Genomic DNA, 21,378 nt, shown 5'->3' on the forward strand with positions numbered 1-21,378 from the left:
GTTAAATAGTAGTGATTTATCCATAAATGGACATTTACAGTATAATAATAAGTTCTATATAAATAGAACAATAATTATGCTCTAGCTGTTTCCAACAATTATTTTTATTTTGAATTAATTATTATTCATGATAGTGAATCGTAAAATGTTGTATAAGTGCCAAATCAATGGAAAAAACAACAACAATAAAAAAGCAATAATATCTATATATAAATAAATAATGTAATATCAATAGACTTTTATTATGGAAACAACACACAAGTGAACACGGAAATCCATAGTATCTGTCTATAGTATAATGTAGTTTGTGTGTGTCTGTGTGTGTGCGTGCGTGCGTGCGTGTGCGTGCGTGTCTGTGTGTGTGTGTGTGTGTGCGTGCGCGCGTGCGGCCTGCAGTATTGCTGGTCATTCAGGATGTGTTGATGCCCAGGGAGGCACCATATGCTGTTTAGACTCAGAAACATCCCATCACGGCAGAGCCGCGGGTGAACAACCCCAACTCCTCCTCGTGTCTCCCTCCATCACTTTGCCAGCGCATCATCAGGAAGCAGGGGTTGAAATCACGCACATCCTCTCCCCTCGTGTTCGTCTTCACGCGACCATAAATAATTCCTTATATAGATTTCCCCCTGCGAGGCGTGACCCAGCCGGGCTTGACGCAGATAAACAGTGTTCATGCGAAGTCCTGCAGAGGGCAGAGTTCCACTACGGTGGAACGTCCGATTACACAGCTGATGCTAGTTGGAATGAAGGGCTTGGATGTACATTGAAGATGCAGCCTTGGATGTTGTTTCACATGAGGCGACACAATCACTGGAGAGTTGGGTAGAAAAGCAGAGGGCAGGAGAACGCATTCGAATCGCCCGTATCTTTGACGTATTACGCGAGGGTCACCTTGCACTGCAAAATAATTAGGATAGAATTTTTTTTCCTCACTAGATTCATCAGTCAAGCTAATTTCCGACTAAATTGAGAAGTGGGGAGGATTTATAACATCGCCTGACGTCTTTGCGCAGTGCGCTAAATTACCCCGGGGTCATTTCTTCCCTTTTCTCTCCTGCCCCTTCACCTGCCCTCCCCGGTCCCACCCTGTGTGGTCCAAAGGAGCAGCTGATCCCAAGCCTACAACACCTCTACAGTAAATACTGAACTCATCCCGATCAAAAATTAATTATCCAAATTAAATTAAATGAAAGGCCTTGCTGATGGAAAAGACAAACATACACTCACTGCATTAATAATTCACCTGCAGTTCACATCACACATTACACTTTGTGTAATAGGATTATATTTCATCTGTTATTACATCTTATATTAGGTTTTAGAAATTGAGTCCCTCTGTGTTTATGAGAGGATATGAGCTGAGTATGTCTTCTTTATTAATGCAGATAATTAATAATTAGATATTTGCACATTTTCAGAACTGATCAGAACCTCTCTTCAGTGAAAGCTGCAGCTTTGTGGTCGGTAAAGAACTGAACTCCCTATTTTACCGCTAAAGATCCATTAGTCATACACACGTCCACATTAACTGATTGGAACTCTTCATCTTTATTAGCATTCGCTCCCCTCCGCGGATAAACATACTTAGGTGATTGGTTCTTTGCTGCTGTACATGATGCTGTAGTCTGATCCAGCGAGGATTTGGATGTTGGTGGCCTGTTGTCACATGATCCGCAGGCTGGGGATGTGCGGCGTTGTCGTGTCAGCTGATATGTCTGAGCTCTGAGCTGCTGGCGGGAAAATGAGATGGAGATTATAGAAATATGTATTTCCTTCCTGTACAAGTATTTTGGCTTCAGCTATGACATTTAGGAACCAGTGAAGCTTGATGCCGCATTCATTGTCAATCGCATCCTGGTGTTATTGTTAAATTGCTTATGTTACATTATTTACCGGTGTATAATTAATACACAGGTGAACACATCATACGATCATATGGATGTTGAGAGCATATTTCTGGGGACTATTCTTTTTTTCTGGGGACAATTCGTTTTTCATTTTATCATTTCCACTCTGAGCAACTGACATATCGATACTTCGCTCTTTCAGATTTCGGCTACATTTTACTGCCGCACATCTCATCTCTGCTTCACAGGGGTCATGCTTCCTTCTCTTATAAAGTGTTCTTTTATTGCTGACTTTACAAGGTGCCTGCGGCTTGCTAGGTATCAGATCCCTGTCTCTGTCTCCAGCTGTTAAAATGCTGCACTATGTGATTGTGTGGCGTTATGAAACCCAGTGTGAGGAATTTCTCCCCTGGAATAATGGGTGAGCTGTCATGTCAGTCTGCTGTTTCCTGGTGCTAGAGGTCAATGAAACTGACAGAGGGCACCGCAGAAATCCCAGACACACCGGCCTCTGCACAGTAGCCAGCCCCTTCTGGTCAATTTGTAAAAAGAAATACTACATAACAAGATAAAAGGCAAACTCTGACATCATGGTGTCATTTAATATCATGATTTCTATCACTGTTAATAAACAAACACCTTTATTTTTTCTGCAGTGCTATGTTAAAGCCTGTCATGTCACTTGATAGCAGCAGTCATTAAAGCTCAGAGGCGCTCCAGCCTTAGTATGCTGTGTCCTGACCTGTACAGCTGAGAGGTGACTCATTCACCATCAGGAGCAGCGCGCTCTAAAAGCCAACCTGCTGTGAATTTCTAATTTGCTTTTCCACTCGTGTGAATTGTTCCTGCAGTCATACTCCGATTTTGGACCCCGTCCGTGCGTCTAAATGTGCTGATGGGATCGAGGGTCTGCGTTATTCTGTTGCAGGGCATGTGAAACTCCCTCTGTGCTGTTGGAGCCAGTGATGCAAGCGCTATCATACGTAGCACTAGCAGAGGGTATTTCAAGGACTTCAGCAGAGATATATTAAGAAATGCATGAATTACAACTTTTTAATCTATCTGCATATGAGATTCAGTTGGCTTTGATGAGAATTTATGCTGCTTAAGCGTTATACTCCTCCGCCTCCGACTGCAGCCAAACAAAACTGTTCAGGCCAAAGATAATTTATTTTTTCTTGTGGAGTTTTTCACGTAATTTTCTGTTCATCATAGTTTATTTTTCCACAGGATATTCATTACTACCATTGTTTATATAATTCTTATGACCTTGGACAACACTCATTCTTCCATTGAAGATGCCCCCCCCCCTCCTTCTGATGCTCCAATGGAATCTGCCGCAAGTCACCTTACATCAGCAACATTGCAGGACCTCAGTGCTCCTCCAGCATTTTATTCAGCCCCTATCTTCTCCTGGGCTTATTAGTGCCAGAGGTAGAGGTTGCAAGAACGGTCACACAATCACAAAGTGATAAAATGCACAACAGAAGGTGCCGCAGAGAAGTGGGTGCTTCAGGATAAAGGCAGCACAAATAAGTGCACGCGATAGAGTCTTAGGAGCGGGTTTTGGTGCAGTGCACAATTTACATTCTACTGTATATTGATTAAATCTGTATACCCCATGGGAAAGAAGTATTGAGCATCGTGACTGTGGGGTGGAATTTAGTTCCGTCCTGTGCATTTTAAATGGGTTTATGCAGCAGGTCATTACTAGTACTCTACTCAGCTTTCCCTATGAAGACTTTATTTTTGCTGGACCTAAAAGTAATATTCAAAAAGATTTTATGTGTTTTGCATTCGTGCAACTTTTTGTCATTATAAAATAGCCTCCGCATTAATGGCCTCTTGCTTTGGAGTAAATTTTGCAGAAAATATGGTGGTGAATGCTGTTCACCCTACATATACATTACACACATGCACTAAAGCATGACATACACACAGTCTTGTCCTTGTGCAGCCCTTGCTTCAAAGCACACCTAATCAATCAAGCCACTCACATTTTTGAAATTTGATCAGACAAATCAATTTTAGTTCATTACATGCAAAGGTTTTATTTGTTGGTATAAGCATCTGGATGTAAATATTAACAATACAACGTCTAGTTAGATTTTTACATAACTGGTGTTACATGGTCATATGCTCCACAAAAGATATTTAAGGTAGTTTTTGTCAGGGATGAGCAGGGATTAGAAGATAGAGCAGGGCTGGCAGTTCAATCCTCTGCTCATCAAGGCCAAATGTTCTAATGTCCTTGAGTAAGACAGTGAGCTTCTCCGTGTCCTTCACCTTCCTGTAGGTTGCTTTTGGATAAGGGCGTGCGTCATAGTGGCTTTAAAAAACGTTATTATAATTTTAATTATAACTGTAAACACCAGTATCTTTGTGCCTTAAGGGATTTTGGTCTTTTATGTATCTGTGCTGCTTTGTATGCAAAATGATTTGTTGAACCTACAACTGCTGTAACAGGAAAATCATAATACCTTGGCAGTTATATTTGTTACCTTATGCAAATCAGAGATAATGTTTGTGACTGCAAAACTGACTACTGTAGTGTGAAAGCTACAAAATAGACTAACGTGAGTGACTTTTAGTCAAATAAACGCCTAAAGCTATTATTAAAAATCTAATAAATACCATTATTAGATATGTAGATAATATTTACTTAAGTGTACCTAGTAGTTTTCAAATATTGCCGTGGGCTAGAATATTAGTTATTGCAACATTAGTTGGCATAGCGTCAGTGCTGACACGGTGAAATATTTCGACGTGTGTGATTTTGATCCTCTCGAATCCACACATTTTGGAAAACGGCAGCCGCGTCCATTGCTCCGCGCGCGGTGGGCAGCGCTGCGGCGTGTGCGACAGCAGCGCGGAGCCTCCGTCGGTGCATCCTGGGCCGCGCGGACGAGCGTCGCCTCCCGGGCTGGAATGGCGTTGGATGCTGCTGGGTAGCTGCGGCGGCCGCTGCTGCTGCGGGCAGCCTCTGCATCCCTGCGTACCCCCTCCTCCTCCTCCCCCCCCGCGGACAGAGCCGAATGGTTTGTTCCGGGCGAACCTGTCGCCGTCGCCGCTGTGGTGAAGGCAGCCGAAGTGCGCGAGCGGAGGGGGGAGAAGGAAGGCTTCATCCACTGCCTGCCATTGCAGTGCGGCGGCTGCTGCTGCTCTGGAGCCACACCAGGAAGACCTTTCCGTCCCTTTACTGTAAGATTTCCACAAGCACGCCGCGAGGACCGTTGCTTTTGCGAAGGTGATTGCGTTTCCTCACTATCGCGCGCGAGCCGTCGTCGGAGGACGGTTTTCCGCCGTAGCCGCAGGAGCCGCTGGATGTGTCCCCCCGCGGGCACGAGCGAGCGATAACGGTACGAGCGGAGGTAACTTTAGCTGCCTCTCGGCTAGCAAACTGCATCTAGGCGGAATGCTAAGTGGTTAGCTAATTGCCCGACAAGCCAGCGTTACCTTGTATTTTGAAATTGCCCATTTCTTGTTGAACGTACATAAGCGACGGCTAATATTGAGCCATAAAATGCCACGCGGTCGAGCTGTCATCGGGCAGCCGAGCTGTTCCCAAGTCAAGTGCGCGGAGCGTCCAGGTAACGCTAGCTAGGATGAGCTAGCCTTCTGGAACAAAATGTCGGCCAGCTTTGGGTTGATTTGACCAAGAGGGTATAAAGGGGGCACATGATTTATTAAGTGTCATTCTGCTTCAGACGAGGGGGGGGGCGACATTGCGAAGCGAGACGCTGCAAACGTGACACGGGATTTCGAAATTAAAACATAAGGTCATACGTTCGCTCCCCGTGTTTTGGTGGTCCGTTAGCAAAGCGCAAGTGGGTCTTTTCAAAGCTAAGTAGCAATCGGCTAACGTTAGCGTCCTAGCTGACTTTTTAGTTTAGTACCACTAAAATACCGTGTCGCAGTGTCCGTGCGGTTCAACCAGGCACCGCCGCTGAGCGCTGCCATGGCAGCTGTGTCGTGTCAGGCGCTTTGCTGTGGGCTACGGTCGCTGCATGTGTACACTCGTCCACGCATTCCAACTAGTAGTTAACAACTAGTAGTCTGCCGCTAACCTGCACTAAGAAAAGCCAGTCGTTACCTGTTGAATTCGCGATCAGACGCCAGAAAGCACCTGTTAGATTGGACATTGTTGTGGTTTGATCCATCAGTTTACGGAACACTTGGTTTAAACGGGGCTGCTACTAGCGTATGGAGGGATGACGTTATCTTGTTTAGACATGGTACTGTACCCAACCTGCTTGATCCGCGCTACGGTTTACAAAACACAGTGTCAGATTTTTAAAGTAGATAGTTAATATTTCACAATATTTAGATGTTGTGTGGGATTTAGCTGCCTTATCTTTCTTAAAACAGCAAAGCAAGGGATGAGCAACACACTCAACTCATTTGACTGCTGTAATGTGACTCCCTGCTAGACCAACTCCTCTCATTGCCTTGGATTGTACGTTTAAAACACTATGTTGTCAGTGTCACCCAGCTCCATACGTGGGTTTTAGTTATAGTTTATAAAAGGAATTAGCTAGTCATTGGATTTGACTTTTTATTTGGTAACAAGTTTTAAATTTTGAGTCGGCTCAAAATTTAGTTTCCATTTCAAACTGTGTTAAATAATAAATGATGTCATATGTATTTGCTATACCTCTCAGTAGATGTAACATGTTTTATTAGGTCAGGGAGAATGTGTCATCACTGGCCTAGTGATAGGAATGTTACATGAAACAGCAGCTGAGCTGAACTGATTTGTCATACTGTACGATGAGCAGGATTTCCTAAAGGTTAGTTTCCAACAAAGTGACTTATTTTCAAGAGGGGAGACCCTGAACATATCATTTATTTTAGTGATGAACTAGTGGTGCCACTAGAATAAAAAGAAAATGATTTCCAGAGGTAGCTTGCACTGCCCTGAACTACTGCATTTCTGGTTACACCATGGATTATTTTGTATGCAGAGATTTTCATCCACTTGAATACTGACCACGATGGACTTGACAGCCCTTTTATTTCATCCTTCTTGAGCTCATAGATATAATCCAATTTTACAAGGGGCTTGTGTTTTGCTTTGCAGCGCAGTTAAATCCAAGTTCACACTCTTTGTGTGTGTGTGTGTGTGTGTGTGTGTGTGTGTGTGTGTGTGTGTGTGTGTGTGTGTGTGTGTGTGTGTGTGTGTGTGTGTGTGTGTGTGTGTGTTGCTCTTAGCACAAGCAGAATTATGCAAATCGTGCAGCAAATTCAAATATCTGATTCTTAAGTGGCCATATGACTGCAGTTCTTTATGCGGCAATATTGTGGTTAGCTAGTTAAGGTACAGTTTACTTTTGCGTTACAAGGTTGTTGGGGTTATTCAAGACTTTTGGTAATCTCCTCCTAAAAAGATGGCGCAGTCTACATTGCCATAGAACATTAAATCCCTGTTAAATATGGCATGTTTGCATTGTGGTTACAGCTTCTGTTAGTTGCCACTTGTGCAGATGAAATATTTCATTAATCCCTATTTGAAAGGGGTGTGTGGTTATAGGGCATTGCAGCCTCTGAGTCATTTCTGCATAGACCTCTTTTTTTGATGCAGGACCATCCCTTTTTTTACAGTTTTTCATCTGCTTTGTTATGTTCATTTCAATCACTGACTGAAAGGAGTTGGGGTGCAGGTCAGTGGCTCAGCTTATCAGCACATTCCTGCCCTCCTGTGTGCTCTGTGTGGAACATTGATAAGCCCTGGGTTGATTGAGTTCAGGAGGTGGCTTCCTGGTCTGGCTATGATCACTAACTCCAGCTGTGGAGCCCAAAAATAGACTCATGATGGTTTACAGGGCCACTGCTCTTTAAATTTTCTATCCTTTATTTCGCAAACAAAAAGTCATTTTGTTGTGGTTTCATATATCTACCCAAAGCAGCTTTTATTAGTTTCAGTAGATGTGTTCATGCTGTCACACATTACCATTACCATTATTAGTCCATCCACCTGGACTGCTTAATAGAGTCATTTTACACTGAAGGTTTTGAAGCCAGGAAGTAGGAAGGAGTGACTAACATGATGTAGCATTTATTCATATTTCTCCATTTTGTATTCATGTATAAAATACAAGAGAAGGAAAGTGACAGGTGCCCTTACATGCAACAATTAGCAGGTCAGATTTTTTATGTGCCCCTTTTGGTTCACATGGAAATAATTAATTTGAAGACTGGCTGACTGAAGGCAGTGGAGAGAGGAAACTATGTGTGGAATCTGTTCCCAGCACTGTCAGGCTCCTGTTTGGATGAGGGATGTAAATTTAACTTGTTCGCTAAGCCAGCAGGGACCAGGTGCTTGGCAGACGTGTCCAACTTGATCGTTATCCTGGCTGATGACTGCGATGTCATGACTCACATGGCCTTGGTTGAGCGTATAGTCCTTGTATCTGAATCAAGGCTACATCCTTTATAAAAATGTGTAACTCATTTGTGTGTAAATTCAACCTTGAAGTCTTAGTTCTTCCTTATTTTTTTTCTTCCCTATCAAATGAGATCAAATGGGCAGTAAACCTGATCTGTTTTCTGCTCTTCCTGTTATTGGATTGTATGAAAGTCTTGTGTATTTTCTGCATTACACAGTATTTCACAGCTAGTAATACTACAGCATAGGGGTCTGGATGCACAATGCACCCAAGTCAGTGATCAATGCAGGACAGACGGAATATGCAAATGATGCGCTCACATACTGTACAGTAAAATTGCAAAATTGCCTCTGTAATAACAATGCCATGAATACAGGGATTTAATAAAGACCAAGGAGTTAGCAGGCCTTGGGGAATGATTAAGTGCCTAGGATTGTGTAAATGGTTTGCAGTAAGAGCTTTGTGTGGGCAACCTTTCAATCATGTCATGCATTAAGATAAAATGCACAGTGATTGAATGTTGCCACATTAATGGCTCGCAGAATAAAGTACAGCAGCGTATGCTGTGTTCTCACTTCACTCATCTCTGCGTGACCTGGAACAAAAGTTGTGTTGTAAAAAGAAGGGAAGTCCCAGTGGTTAATAGCATCTCTGTTCCTGGTGGGGGGAAATGCAGCTCCTCACAAACAGAACAGAAGATCTGTGCCTGCTGTTGTTGTCTTAGTCATTAGTCTTAATGATTCCACAAATGTAAATTTATTGAGTGCAATTCTTACAATACACAGTTGCTCACAGTGGTTGGGACCACAACTACTATACTAAAACAAAAATAATATCAGCTTTATTACACGTCTCCTTTTAGTGTGTTGCAGTATTTTCAATGCCATGTTAACAGTTGCCACCACATGCCTTTGCACAGCTGAACTATCAAAGAGAGTTAATTTTAACAACAAAGTTGGTCTTGACTCTTCTGAAAGCCACAACTTAGGCCACACTTAAGCTTCTTTGCAAAAAAGACATTGAAAAGTTCCTATTTATTGACTGTTCTTGTGTTGCGATTTGAAAATACCAAGTGTTCATGGTTTATGAGTATTGACGGCTGTGTTGATGCCACACAGAATTCCATCCGGCTCAGCACAGCAGCTCAAGGGTTAAGTCCGATACAGCAGTTTGCACTGCGGATGTGGATGTTCACCAGTACAGAGGAGTCCCATGCTGTAGCGGAACTGCAGATCCTGCACAGATTGCTGCCAAGCCAGGGGGGATTCACGCTGATACTGTGAGCACTTAGGAAGAGTTGGAGGGAGCCATCAGTTCTGAGGAATATGCTGGGAGAAGACGCAGAAATAGTGCTGGGGTGCAACTGTGCGGTGTGTTTCCTATAACCACACCTGTGTTTGTGGTGTGGGAGCGAAGTATTGGAGAAGACGAGGAAGGCGGGGGCAGGTCTCTGCCGGCACTGATTGGTGCGGTCATGCACTGAGGCTGCTGATGTGCGTCTGCAGGAATCTCCTGCTGGATTTACTGAGGAGTAGCTGGAGGTTGAAAACGCTTTTGTCTGTGTTCTCTGGTGTGACCGTAATGAACTGATGTAAGTACCCTTGGTCTTTACCTCCAGCTTTATCTCTATGCTTAACCAACCACCAAACAGATGGGACAAATGAGGCTAGACATCTTACTTACTGTACTGTAGGGTTTCAATTATGCAAGTGTGTCCTCCATGGCTGTAATAACTGCTGATTAGATTTATTGATTGTGACATAAAAGTTAATCTCCTCACCTTCTCATCGCTTTGTGTAGTGCTGCGTCTCTGCTACTCTCTCCTCTCCATTAGAAATCTGCAGTACAGTATCTAACCATATTGTATGTGCAGTGTGTCACTTATCTCTCAGGGGACTCCTAGCCTGACTGACGCTGAGACATGGGCCTTCATTAGCATTTGAATATGCTCTCCAAAGCCGGAGAGTTTTAGCAGTTGTCAGCACTCCCTCGCACATCGTTTTCAATTTCTGAAGTAATCAATCATCTTATTCTACTTGTTTGCTGCTTCGCTGCTAGCAGCCACAGCAGAGTGTGATCCTGTTGTTGCTTTTTCTGTCTGTGGATGCAGTGAGACTTGCACACAAAAAACGCAGATTTCCAAAACCCTGTGTGTGTGCAGTTTATTTACCGCTGATGTAATTGTTTTTTGTGCCAGTCTCAGTCCTGGTTTGATTTAATTCTAATAGAACTCTGGGTTACTTAGAACTTGAACACAAAACAAATGCAAAACTCACTGACTCACTCACATCATTTCTTATGGGCAACGCAGTCGTTGTTGGACTGTGGAGGCTCATTTGCTTCACAAATGCTGCTTTTCCAGAAGTGTTTTCGTAGAAGTTGTGTCTACTTGTTGTTGAAGATGCATTATGCCATTATCATGTGTAGAAAACATCTCCATGTTGCTTGCTTAATTTTATATTCAGAATGTCATTGTGATTATCTTCTATCAACATCAATCATTTTTTATTTGAATAGCTTTTAAATAGCCCCATTTTCTCTCCTCCAATGTTTGTAAAGGATTGCTGCAAATTGCCTCCTCTGCCTGTTTTTTCTTGGACCTTAGAGGCAACAAATTAGTGCGAGCGTGAAGTGAATGTGTTTTTGTTGCAGTATTGCATCATTTGTTTCAATCCATGGCATTTAATATAACAGGAGGTTATTAAATGTTCTTCAGTGTTCATGCTGCAAGTTTCCCTCAAACCACTCTGTTGCAGCATCACAACGGCAGAATTAATGAGGTCTATTTTTAGCCACGCTGGTCCCTGAGCAGTCAAAATTGAATAAGGTTCTGCTTCACTCCTAAACCATAGTACAGCACAAATCTATTCTCTTATTCAGAGGACTGAACACCTCACCATATTGGTTTTGTGACAATTTAGTGTTTTCACTGAGTAGATTTGTTGGGAAGCTCTAATTTTAATGATTGTCCAATTAAAATAAAAAAAGGTTTTTGTGGAGTGGAGACGGATACAGTTTTAAATCATTTTTTTCATTTTAGAGCTGTTGTTTGACAGACATACTGTTGGTTCTGTGGAGGAGTAAACAATAATTGAATAACTCATTTAGTTCGGAGTAAATGTTAACCATTTGTGTGTTGGTCCAACACAGTTCACAGCTTTCCCGTCCTTCCTCCAGTGTCATCTGTGTGATCCATCTGTGTTGTGGTCCATCTGTGTTGCTGTGCTGGCTCCCAAGTTGCCTGGTTGTAATCCCCCAAGCATGACCCAACTGACATGGTGTGTCTCTGCTGCGGAGTGGCTGCCAGCCCTGGCTCTGGCTCGTGGCATGAAGCTTCTGTTGGCACCAGTTGTTTGTGGCCATAAAGGGTACACACAAGAGTGTTAAAAAAACTCAGTTTCTTGGTGCTGATGTGACTGAATCAGGCACTAGGAAGTTTTTACAGCTACAGGAGAGTACTTACAAAATGCAGTGTGAATTCACTCGTTTGTTTCTTAAGAAGGTTGAACTGCTGCAGTACAAAAAACTGCCCTTTTAAGGTCTTGTACAGAAACAGCTACATGTTTGTTTTTGACAAATGTCAGGCCGTTACAGGAGGCTGTGTGTAGATGTGCGTGTAACAAGTAAACAGTGATCATCTAAAATGTAAAAAGGCCTTTGTTTCTAAATGAACTCAGTCGTGTCTTTGCTAAATCTCTCACAGTTGAGAGGAACCTTTAGACGCGGCCTGGAAATGTCAGGCCACTTGAACACCACCACCCTGTTCCCCCTGTTACCAGAGCAACAAGCTCTGCAGGAGGTGAAAGCAAAATTACATCCCTTCAAATTCAAAGGTGTGTGAGATGTACCTCACTGCAGGAAAGTATGCGTTTAGTTTTTTGCCTTTTAGGTTTTCCACCTTTTTACTTCAGGTTCTTGTTTTGCTTCATTTGCGATTTTACATCTCATTAATTTTATGGTGATTTAATTGCAGTGGATCAAGCCTAGTAAGATTTTAGTAATTGTCTTTTCCAGATATTGTAACGGAGCCGAATTTCTTCACCGTAACACAGAGCCTCAGCGTCTGCATGTTTGTGTTAATGTCTGTGAATACTGTCTAAACATGCAAATGTCAGCTGGATCTGCATCTTTTCGCTTTTAGTAGCAAATGCTCTATAACTTTGCGTTGGTATTAGTGTCGTCAGCATTTCCACAGTGCAGATGGAGAAGACGCAGGCATAAATCCTCCTCCCCAAAGAGCAAACCTAATGCCTCTGTTTTTCAGCAGTCTTGTTAATACTCAGATGTCTCTCTCTCCTTTCTCAAGTGCAGCGTAGTCGATGCAAAAGGCCAGGAGGACTTCCCTCGTTCAAACTTTTGTTCACCTTCTGTGTGCGAGTCTCACTATAAGCGGCTTGTGGCTGTTGCTGCCAAGGCGAGAACATCTTGGGACACTTGTGGCGATTCATTCAGCTGCCTATATTTCCAGACGCTAGCTAATGTTTGGCTCTTGGCCGACAGGTGGGGATAAACATAAGGAAGATGATGAAATAGATGCCAGAAAAAACACTTGGCTTTATTTTCTCAGTTTGGGAATTTCAACACAGGACATAATTTCCTTTTGAAATGAAAAAGGTTTGTGTTGCCTGAGGCAAATGTGGCGCTCATTATCACCCTTATAGATTTAATGACCACACTATTAGCAGGTTGTCTTGATGATTTTTGTATTCATTAATTATCGGTGTGAAGCTGGACTGATATAGATGTTGGGGGTTGAGCTGCCAACACAGAACAATGATGTCAGCTGAGGGTTCAAGTGCTGTCACTGATGTGGTTTTTAATGCTTGATTCAGCCTCCCTTCCTGTCATCTGTTATCACTCTTTAATGTGCTGGACTGGGTTTCTCACTAGGTGGCCTTATTCTGAGTGCTAGAGGTATGAAAGACATTGCCAGCAACTAGGGAAGAATGTGTGATAGTGTAGTCTCACCTATTGGGGACAAAGATCTCGCATCAGCTTAAGAGACAAATGGGGCGATCGCATTAGGTCGTTTGCTGGGGGTTATAATTTTCCCCAAAAGAGATGGCTCTGATCGTACACGTATGCAGCCAGTGAATGTCTAATGTGTCGTGAGATTATGATGGAGAGAAGGAGGGATAAAATAGCTGAAGCCGTCGATCTTCATCCTGTTCCTTGTGTTTTCATTTATATGGCTTTCCGTCAATGTGGTCTCATTTGTAGTTCTTTCTTCTTTGTGCCTACTGTATTCAGTGCTCTGTAAACACAAGGGCCTCATACTGTGGGACCGCTATAAAGCAAACTGCATCCTGTCTGACACCAGTATGTTACTTGTCATGTGTGGTCTGTTTAAAAAAAAAGTGTGTTGTGCTGCAAATACGACCTCACACAAAAACTTTGTTGGAGGTAAAAAGTTGGACAAGGGCGTTTAATGTTTTGCTGAAAATATTGTAAGCAGCGCACAGTTGTTCTGCTTCATCTCTAGGACATGTTATTGTAATCTCCCTATCTCTGTCTTCCAGAGCGCAGCGATGGAGGAGACTGTCATTTGGGAACAGCACACAGTAACACTACACAGGGTAGGTAACTTATCCTGCTCCCAGTGCTCTCCATGGCCGTCTGTGTTGACACCTGGCTCTAATCCCAAAATCTGTCTGGCATGTTTGTCTGTCTTTGTGTCTTTGCCTCTTTCTCTCCATTTGTCTACACAGCTACTGAAAGAAAAGACAAAACAGAGGTTTCCTTACACATAGTTGTCTCTCTTATTGGCTTCTAAGGCTAAATCTTTTACACAGTGTGTCACACAGACTGCTACATCATCCTAGATCCTAACAGTTGTTTCTCTGTATGCAGGCACCAGGGTTTGGCTTTGGAATAGCCATATCAGGAGGTCGGGATAACCCTCATTTTCAGAGTGGTGAGACCTCCATTGTCATCTCAGATGTGCTGAAAGGAGGCCCAGCAGAGGGCCTGCTGCAGTAAGTTTGTTTGTCTGTTACTGTTACTCCAGTCAGATTTCTAGTTATTGGTTTAAAGCTACACCTGCCTCAGAAAGACTCCAGCATGTCTGCTGTTGCTGCCCCCTCTTTCCAGGGAAAATGACAGAGTTGTTATGGTCAATGCTGTTTCCATGGACAATGTGGAGCATGCGTACGCAGTCCAGCAGCTTCGTAAAAGTGGGAAAATTGCCAAAATTGTGAGTGCCAGCATCTCTTTAGCGTTCTTTTTGTGAGCAGTTATTGAAAGTAAAGCTAAAGTCGAGAATTGTAGTGTATTATGTTTTTGTATCTACTGTAACATTTCTTATGTTTTGGAGTTGGTTCTAGGAGAAATGTACATGATCAGTTGATTGATTGACTCATCTTAGTGCGACCGATTGATTGTCAGGATGAGCTCACATCTCATTTCCTTTACCCAGACAATCAGGCGAAAAAGGAAGGTGCACGTCCCCATGGGCCGCCTGGGGGAGAGGGAAACTATGTCGGAGCATGACGAGGAGGAGGACAGCTACGACGAAGAGATATACGAGACGCGGAGTGGGCGCAGTGGTGCTTACAGCGGCGTGGGCGGTGCTATGGGAAGGCGCAGCGGGCGGAGCAGCGGGCGGAGCAGCGGGCGGAGGGACCGGGAACGTGAGCGCAGCGGCTCACGGGAGAGGAGTCTCTCCCCGCGCTCAGACCGGCGCTCACACAACCTGCCTCCACGTCCTGCCAAGGTCACGCTGGTGAAATCCCGCAAAAATGAAGGTGAGGCTCACAAAGTCGGGCACAAAGTAAGGGAGCCAGGAGTTTTTCCCAACAAGCATTACCTGGCGTGGTATTCTCATTCTCGCTCGAGAAGAGCTCCAAATCAGGATTGGTTAACTGCCAGAGCGTTTGCCAGCAACAGCAAAATCCAAGTTAACTCAAATAAATCTAAGTAAAAGAGCAATTAATCTTCTTTAATCAGTACTGTTAATCCCAGCGGGAGCAGCGGCTGTCAGCACAGTGTGGTCCCATGAACTCTGTGCTAACATCGTCTTTGTTGCTGTCGTTCACTTTGTAAGCAGAATATGGCCTGCGCCTGGCCAGCCACATCTTTGTCAAGGACATTTCCCCTGAGAGCCTGGCAGCCAGAGATGGCAACATCCAGGAAGGGGATGTTGTACTGAAGGTGAGGGGGAGAGCTGGGCAGAGAGAACATTTGTTACCATCATAAAACATTAAAGGCACATGGAGATGTCACATCATTTTTTTTTTTTGTTTTGGCTAGAGAAAAGAATTGATGATGTGTTTTGTTTCACTGGAACATTTGTGAATCAATCATTTGTTGCATTTTACAATTGTTCTTGTATAGGCTCCTGCTTTTTTGGGGGGGAAGATGAACATTCAAAATGCATCTTTTGACCTTGAATAGTACTTTTGAACCACAGCCAATAACTTGCAGTATGCAGCAATTTAAATTGTCTCAAAGTCTGTGGCCGTGTAAAAATACTTGTTTAAATCTGTTGTTTTTGTTACTCTTAGATTAACGGCACAGTGACAGAGAACCTCTCCTTGATAGACGCCAAGAAGCTGATAGAAAGGTCAAAGGGCAAGCTAAAAATGGTTGTTCAGAGGGATGACAGAGCAACCTTGCTGAACATACCTGACCTCGATGACAGCATTCCTTCAGCCAACGCCTCTGACAGAGATGGTGAGAGTGGTGGTGAACAGAGTGTAGCCTAAAACCAGCTTGTGGCTGTTTCTAATTTCAGTTGTTGAACAGTGGCTCTTGTTTGATTAGACATTTCAGATATCCATTCTCTGGCATCCGACCATTCCAATCGATCACATGACAGACATCGTAGCAGCCGCTCTCGCTCTCCAGACAGACGATCTGAACCCTCAGACCACTCCAGACACTCACCCCCACAGATCAGCAATGGCAGGTAAAGACCACCCTTGGACAAATGTCTGTAAATAAATGCAACAAATTTTTAATGATTCTTTATGTGAGTCTACATTACTGCAGTTGAGTAGCATTTTAGTAAAACAGTTTAGTTACAAGAAAAACCATTAAAATACAACAGTATTTCTGCAAAGCAACACTTGCATAAACAAACTACACTATTTTCAATATGAACAGAGTTGTTTAGGTTTTCTTTTTTTGTCTAACTTTCGATTTTGTGTTTGGCTTAATACCATCTATCAGCCCGTTCAGCACTTCTTTGACTGTACCTTGTTTAAACCTATCTCATTAATTCTTCATTTAAACTCAATAAAGCACAGCGGTTTTTCCCCTTTCATGCCATTTAATGACCTTAAAAAAAAAACAACAAAAAAACAAAAGTCAACTGTTAAGTTGCAGACAAATCAATCTTGGGTTAACTAGCGTTGAGAGCTGCGTCAGTACTTTAGACGGCTTTCTCTAAAAGGTTTTTGCTTTCCCCATACAACCATGTGTCTAAAACGCTGTAACATTAAGTGGTGTTGTCTCAGAAAGTAATGATGCTGCATTTGAGCACAGTCTCACTAATGTTTGTTGATGGGATTTGCTCTTGCCCTTTTTGTTCTCTTTGTACATCAACAGCTGGAGAATACTGTAAGTTTTCCCCCATACGTCCCAGTGCGAATAGTTAATAGTAGCAGGATCAGTAACTCCAGTGTAGATTTAAAGTAGATTAACGAATGTCTAGTTTTAGGTGCTAGTGTTAAACTTAAACAGGTCTTATCTCAGTCATCTGTACGAGGAAGTTTCAAATGTATGTACTTCACTTTTTTAGTTGAAATGCTGCTGATGTAATGTTTTATGACATCAGTAGTTGAAGTCAAAGTTATATGAAAAGGGTCACAAGGTCCTGCTTTCTATTTAATGTAAAAAAAATACTGTATGTTTAACACAAAGCCAATATGGCTCCTCAAATGAGGAAGCAAAACGCTCACTAAATAATTAAATGTTAAGAAGCCAAAAGATGTAATTGGTTGTAGTAATATAGAATAGAATTTTAATAGTTTGACAACAGGGTCTTCTATGTGTTTGAATCTGGACTGTGACCTGTGACCCCTTGCTCTCAGTTCAGGAAGTTGGCAGTTAAAACGGAGCCTCGTCCTAGATGGGCTGAATAAGACATTTGTTCCACTGAAGCCAGTTCAAACAGAGTCTTTCATGGCTACTTTTGCTGTGCTACTCAACCTGTGAATAAGGCAGTGTTTTGCCAAATAAGTTGTTCCAGTGAGCCGCCATGTGACCAGAAGGTCTGCTGGAGCCAGGGAGCCAAACCACTGGGAGGACTGGATAGTTTCCTCTGTGATTTCTCATTAGGATTGTCAGTATTTACACTTATCTCCCTCATAATTTTCCAGTATTAGTTTAAAACAGTTTACTCTTCCCTAACATTTAAACTGGCTTTGAAGCCAAACATTTGCTGGTGTAAAGCCAGAACCACAGAGTGAAATTGACCTGGAGGACAGAATCCACTCTGACACCTTAGATAAGCTGCTTTAAAAATAGAACAGAGAAGAGTGGAAAGACAAAGTGTTGACCTTCACAACCAAGATGTAGCCTCAGTCTCGAGCTGTTCTTCTTCACCTGTTTTCTTTTTTCAGCCAGCACGTGTCCACTGCAGTCGGGAGTAAAATCCTCCTAGCCTTGATTTGGCCTTGGTGTTGTTGAGTGTAGTCAAGATGTTGTAGCCCGAAACTCATCCCGTTGCCTGCGAGCTCCACAGCTCCCAAATACACTATTCATAATCTAATGTGTCCTTTTTTATATACATACATTTTTCAAAAAGAACTATTTTTATATGCAGTCACAGAAGTCGAGATGATGAACGGGTTTCCTCCAAGGCAGCTTCAACACCAGCGAAGCTACCGGAGGACATTCCTCTACCCAAACCGAAGGAGTCTGCAATTGCCAGAGAGGAAAAACAGCTTCCACCCCTTCCAGGTCAGAGAGGCCCTCAATAGTTAGGCCAGTTTATTGTTACAAGTCTCGGTCACGCTGAGCCTTGTAATTAACATTGCGTATTTTCCCGCCTTTAATGTGCAGCTCAGTTAAATTACTTCATGTTAGGAAAAGCATGAAATCTAGTTTGAACCAGTCATTTTTGCCCTTTTTAAAAGCACAACGACCAAAAAATGTTAGATCCAGATGCCTGCTGAGCCAAGCTGAGTTTGCCTGGAGCCAAGTGAAAATAAACTCTATGAGCTGATCGAGTCTGACGTTCCTCCCCAGCCTGCAGCACTCTGCTGCCTTTCTGTTTGACCTCCCTGCTCAGGACTTTCAGTGCCTTGTGTGTGCACAAGCATCTGGGTGTTTGTGTCAGTTCCTTATTAGTGCGTTTAAGACATAGCCGTAGTATCAGTAGGCTTTAACAGTGTGCAGTGCAGTAACCTGTCTGGGTTAATAACACGGATCATTACTCTGTTTTTTTGTTTAGAGCCCAAGCCAGTATATGCTCAGCCTGGACAGCCAGATGTTGATCTACCAGTCAGCCCATCTGATGCTCCTGTGCCAAGTGCAGCCCATGATGATAGCATATTACGGTAAAGTTGATATTATGATAAAGTGTTGCACTTCTCTACACTGTCATTTATTCATGACATGAAGTTTATTTTCATGGGAGTGAAAGGCATCAAATGCTTTGATGTAACAAAAAAAAAAACCTGCCTACTTATTGTGTTTGTCCTCAGCCCAAGCATGAAGCTGGTAAAGTTTAAAAAAGGGGAGAGTGTGGGGCTGCGTCTGGCTGGAGGCAATGACGTGGGCATCTTTGTAGCTGGCGTGCTGGAGGATAGCCCAGCTGCTAAGGAGGGCCTGGAGGAGGGCGACCAAATTCTCAGGGTGAGATATTGTTATTTCACTTCAGTACATGAACAAAGTGGCCGCTGAAGTCCAGCACTTCCATCTGAAATGGAGCTGCAAATGCAAATAGTTGCATGTTGGAAATGTAGTTCTGCTTTGTGTGCTACAAAGGATGTTTTTTTTCCTCTTTATTTATAAGCGGTACATGATGGTGCCACTGAACACTCGTGTTTTATGGGATATGCTTCCTCAAGCTTCTCACTCTTCCCTCTTAAACACTAGCTGCTCCGAAATTCTTGAACCTCCAGGCTGGTTTCTTAGCAATAGCCCTAAGAGAGCACATTTCTATTCAGTGTGTTTGCTACATTTCCTCACAGTTATGCATCTCAGTGTTTGTCTGTCCTCTTCTTTTCTCCAAGTATTGTGAGGTAGGTTGACAATTTGAGTACAGTAAAGCCATCAGTTACCCAGGCAATGAGTAGGAAGAGCTATGTTCACCTTTACCTACAGTAAATAAAACATTCTGGCACACAATAAAACCTGCTTCTCCTATACATTAAGTTGAAACAGTTAAGACCAAGTTATGAGTAAAAGTTAGTTTGTGAAAAGTATGAATCTTTAAGTCCTGATTTTCTGAATTCCAGGTAAATAATGTTGATTTTGCAAACATAATTCGAGAGGAGGCAGTGCTTTTTCTCCTGGACCTTCCTAAAGGTGAAGAGGTGACCATTTTGGCTCAGAAGAAGAAAGATGGTAAGTGAAGTGAGTAAGGAAATGAGTCAAGAAATGCGTATCTGTTTAATTCGTAGGCCAGGTGTTTTTGAGTCTCTGCTCTGTTTTTGCTCAGTGTACCGTCGGATCGTGGAGTCGGATGTTGGCGATTCCTTCTACATTCGGACACACTTTGAATATGAGAAGGAATCTCCGTATGGATTAAGCTTTAACAAGGGTGAGGTGTTTCGCGTAGTGGACACCCTGTACAATGGCAAGCTGGGTTCTTGGCTTGCTATTCGCATTGGAAAGAACCACCAAGAGGTGGAGAGGGGCATCATCCCCAACAAAAACAGGTAACAGTGTTCAAATGACTGGCATCCATGTCTGTCAGAAAGCTAAATGACCTGCTGGACAGTCTGTTCAGTCTGTGTTTGTTTTACATTTGTTATAAATGTCCTCAGGTACTGGCATTGTTGAGCTTAGCTGTGTCATCATTGAGACATTCAGTAGCCTGCATTGGATAAATACGCTTCCTGTCCGTCTGCCATTTGTCAACAGAGCGGAGCAGCTCTCCAGTGTGCAATACACTCTTCCCAAAACTGCAGGGGGTGACAGAGCCGACTTCTGGAGGTTCCGTGGTCTTCGCAGCTCAAAGAGGAACCTTAGGAAGAGCAGAGAGGACCTCTCTTCCCAGCCAGTTCAAACAAAGTTCCCTGCTTATGAAAGAGTAGTACTGAGAGAGGGTGAGTGTATGGATTATGTCTTTACACTAAATAAATAAGAGACTGGCTGCTTTATTCTAGTAACTCCTTTTGTCGTGCAGCTGGTTTCCTGAGACCAGTTGTGATATTTGGACCCATTGCTGATGTAGCTCGAGAAAAACTGTCAGGAGAGGAGCCTGATCTTTTTGAACTCGCAAGTATGTTTGTAGCATAATGCAGTACACTAAAGATGATGACAACCAGTGCTTGACATAAAATCTCTGCTGCTTCCCAGAGAGTGAACCCAGAGATGCAGGAACAGACCAGCGGAGTTCAGGAATCATTCGTCTTCACACCATCAAACAAATCATTGATAGAGTGAGCATCCCTCTTTTTATTTAATATGTAACCTATTTTTTAGATTACTGTATTTGACCATGCATACACGTGTATACATGTCTTTCCTATAAAGGACAAACATGCTGTGCTGGACATTACCCCGAATGCTGTGGACAGGCTGAACTATGCTCAGTGGTACCCCATTGTAGTCTTCCTAAATCCCGATAACAAGCAGGGTGTGAAGAACATGAGGACTAGGCTGTGTCCAGAGTCTAGGAAGAGTGCCAGGAAGCTCTATGAACGCGCCATCAAACTGAGGAAGAATAATCACCACCTGTTCACCAGTGAGTTGAAACAAAGTTAGTTTCTCTCATGCGTCTTTTGATTTTATTTATGAAAGTTAAAATGTCATTCAAAATGTTCTCCCCTAGCCACTATCAACCTAAACAATATGAATGACGGCTGGTACGGAGCTCTGAAAGAAACAATCCAGCAACAGCAGAACCAGTTGGTGTGGGTGTCAGAGGGCAAGGTGAGAGAAACTGGCCTGTTAGTTGCACTCTTCCACTACAGTGAACACATTTCCTGTGGAGTCCTGTTGTTGTGCTTTACTGAGCCATGAGATGA

The 21,378-nt window shown here is 43.0% G+C and overlaps 1 protein-coding gene across 14 annotated transcripts in view; it reads left to right on the forward strand.

Moving 5' to 3' along the window:
* tjp1b (tight junction protein 1b) overlaps positions 1 to 21,378 on the forward strand; it is a 45,191-nt gene that overhangs the window by 17,361 nt on the left and 6,452 nt on the right. For 5 of the 14 annotated variants that reach the window (XM_055509784.1, XM_055509786.1, XM_055509787.1 and 2 more), the window contains 17 exons: positions 13,756 to 13,812; positions 14,087 to 14,211; positions 14,327 to 14,429; positions 14,652 to 14,979; positions 15,279 to 15,385; positions 15,739 to 15,907; positions 15,998 to 16,142; positions 18,003 to 18,139; positions 18,633 to 18,738; positions 18,886 to 19,036; positions 19,642 to 19,750; positions 19,845 to 20,064; positions 20,270 to 20,454; positions 20,535 to 20,630; positions 20,708 to 20,790; positions 20,885 to 21,095; positions 21,183 to 21,283. In XM_055509784.1, coding sequence (XP_055365759.1) covers positions 13,756 to 13,812; positions 14,087 to 14,211; positions 14,327 to 14,429; positions 14,652 to 14,979; positions 15,279 to 15,385; positions 15,739 to 15,907; positions 15,998 to 16,142; positions 18,003 to 18,139; positions 18,633 to 18,738; positions 18,886 to 19,036; positions 19,642 to 19,750; positions 19,845 to 20,064; positions 20,270 to 20,454; positions 20,535 to 20,630; positions 20,708 to 20,790; positions 20,885 to 21,095; positions 21,183 to 21,283 — 2,433 coding nt within the window. Of the gene's footprint in view, positions 1 to 3,906; positions 5,098 to 5,190; positions 5,210 to 7,052; positions 9,828 to 9,869; positions 12,070 to 13,755; positions 13,813 to 14,086; positions 14,212 to 14,326; positions 14,430 to 14,651; positions 14,980 to 15,278; positions 15,386 to 15,738; positions 15,908 to 15,997; positions 16,143 to 18,002; positions 18,140 to 18,632; positions 18,739 to 18,885; positions 19,037 to 19,641; positions 19,751 to 19,844; positions 20,065 to 20,269; positions 20,455 to 20,534; positions 20,631 to 20,707; positions 20,791 to 20,884; positions 21,096 to 21,182; positions 21,284 to 21,378 lie in introns of those variants that run through there. The other 9 variants (XM_055509785.1, XM_055509789.1, XM_029153196.3 and 6 more) reach the window with 6 other exon arrangements.

The sequence above is a fragment of the Betta splendens genome, chromosome 6 (assembly GCF_900634795.4).
Source record: "Betta splendens chromosome 6, fBetSpl5.4, whole genome shotgun sequence".
NCBI lineage: Eukaryota > Metazoa > Chordata > Actinopteri > Anabantiformes > Osphronemidae > Betta > Betta splendens.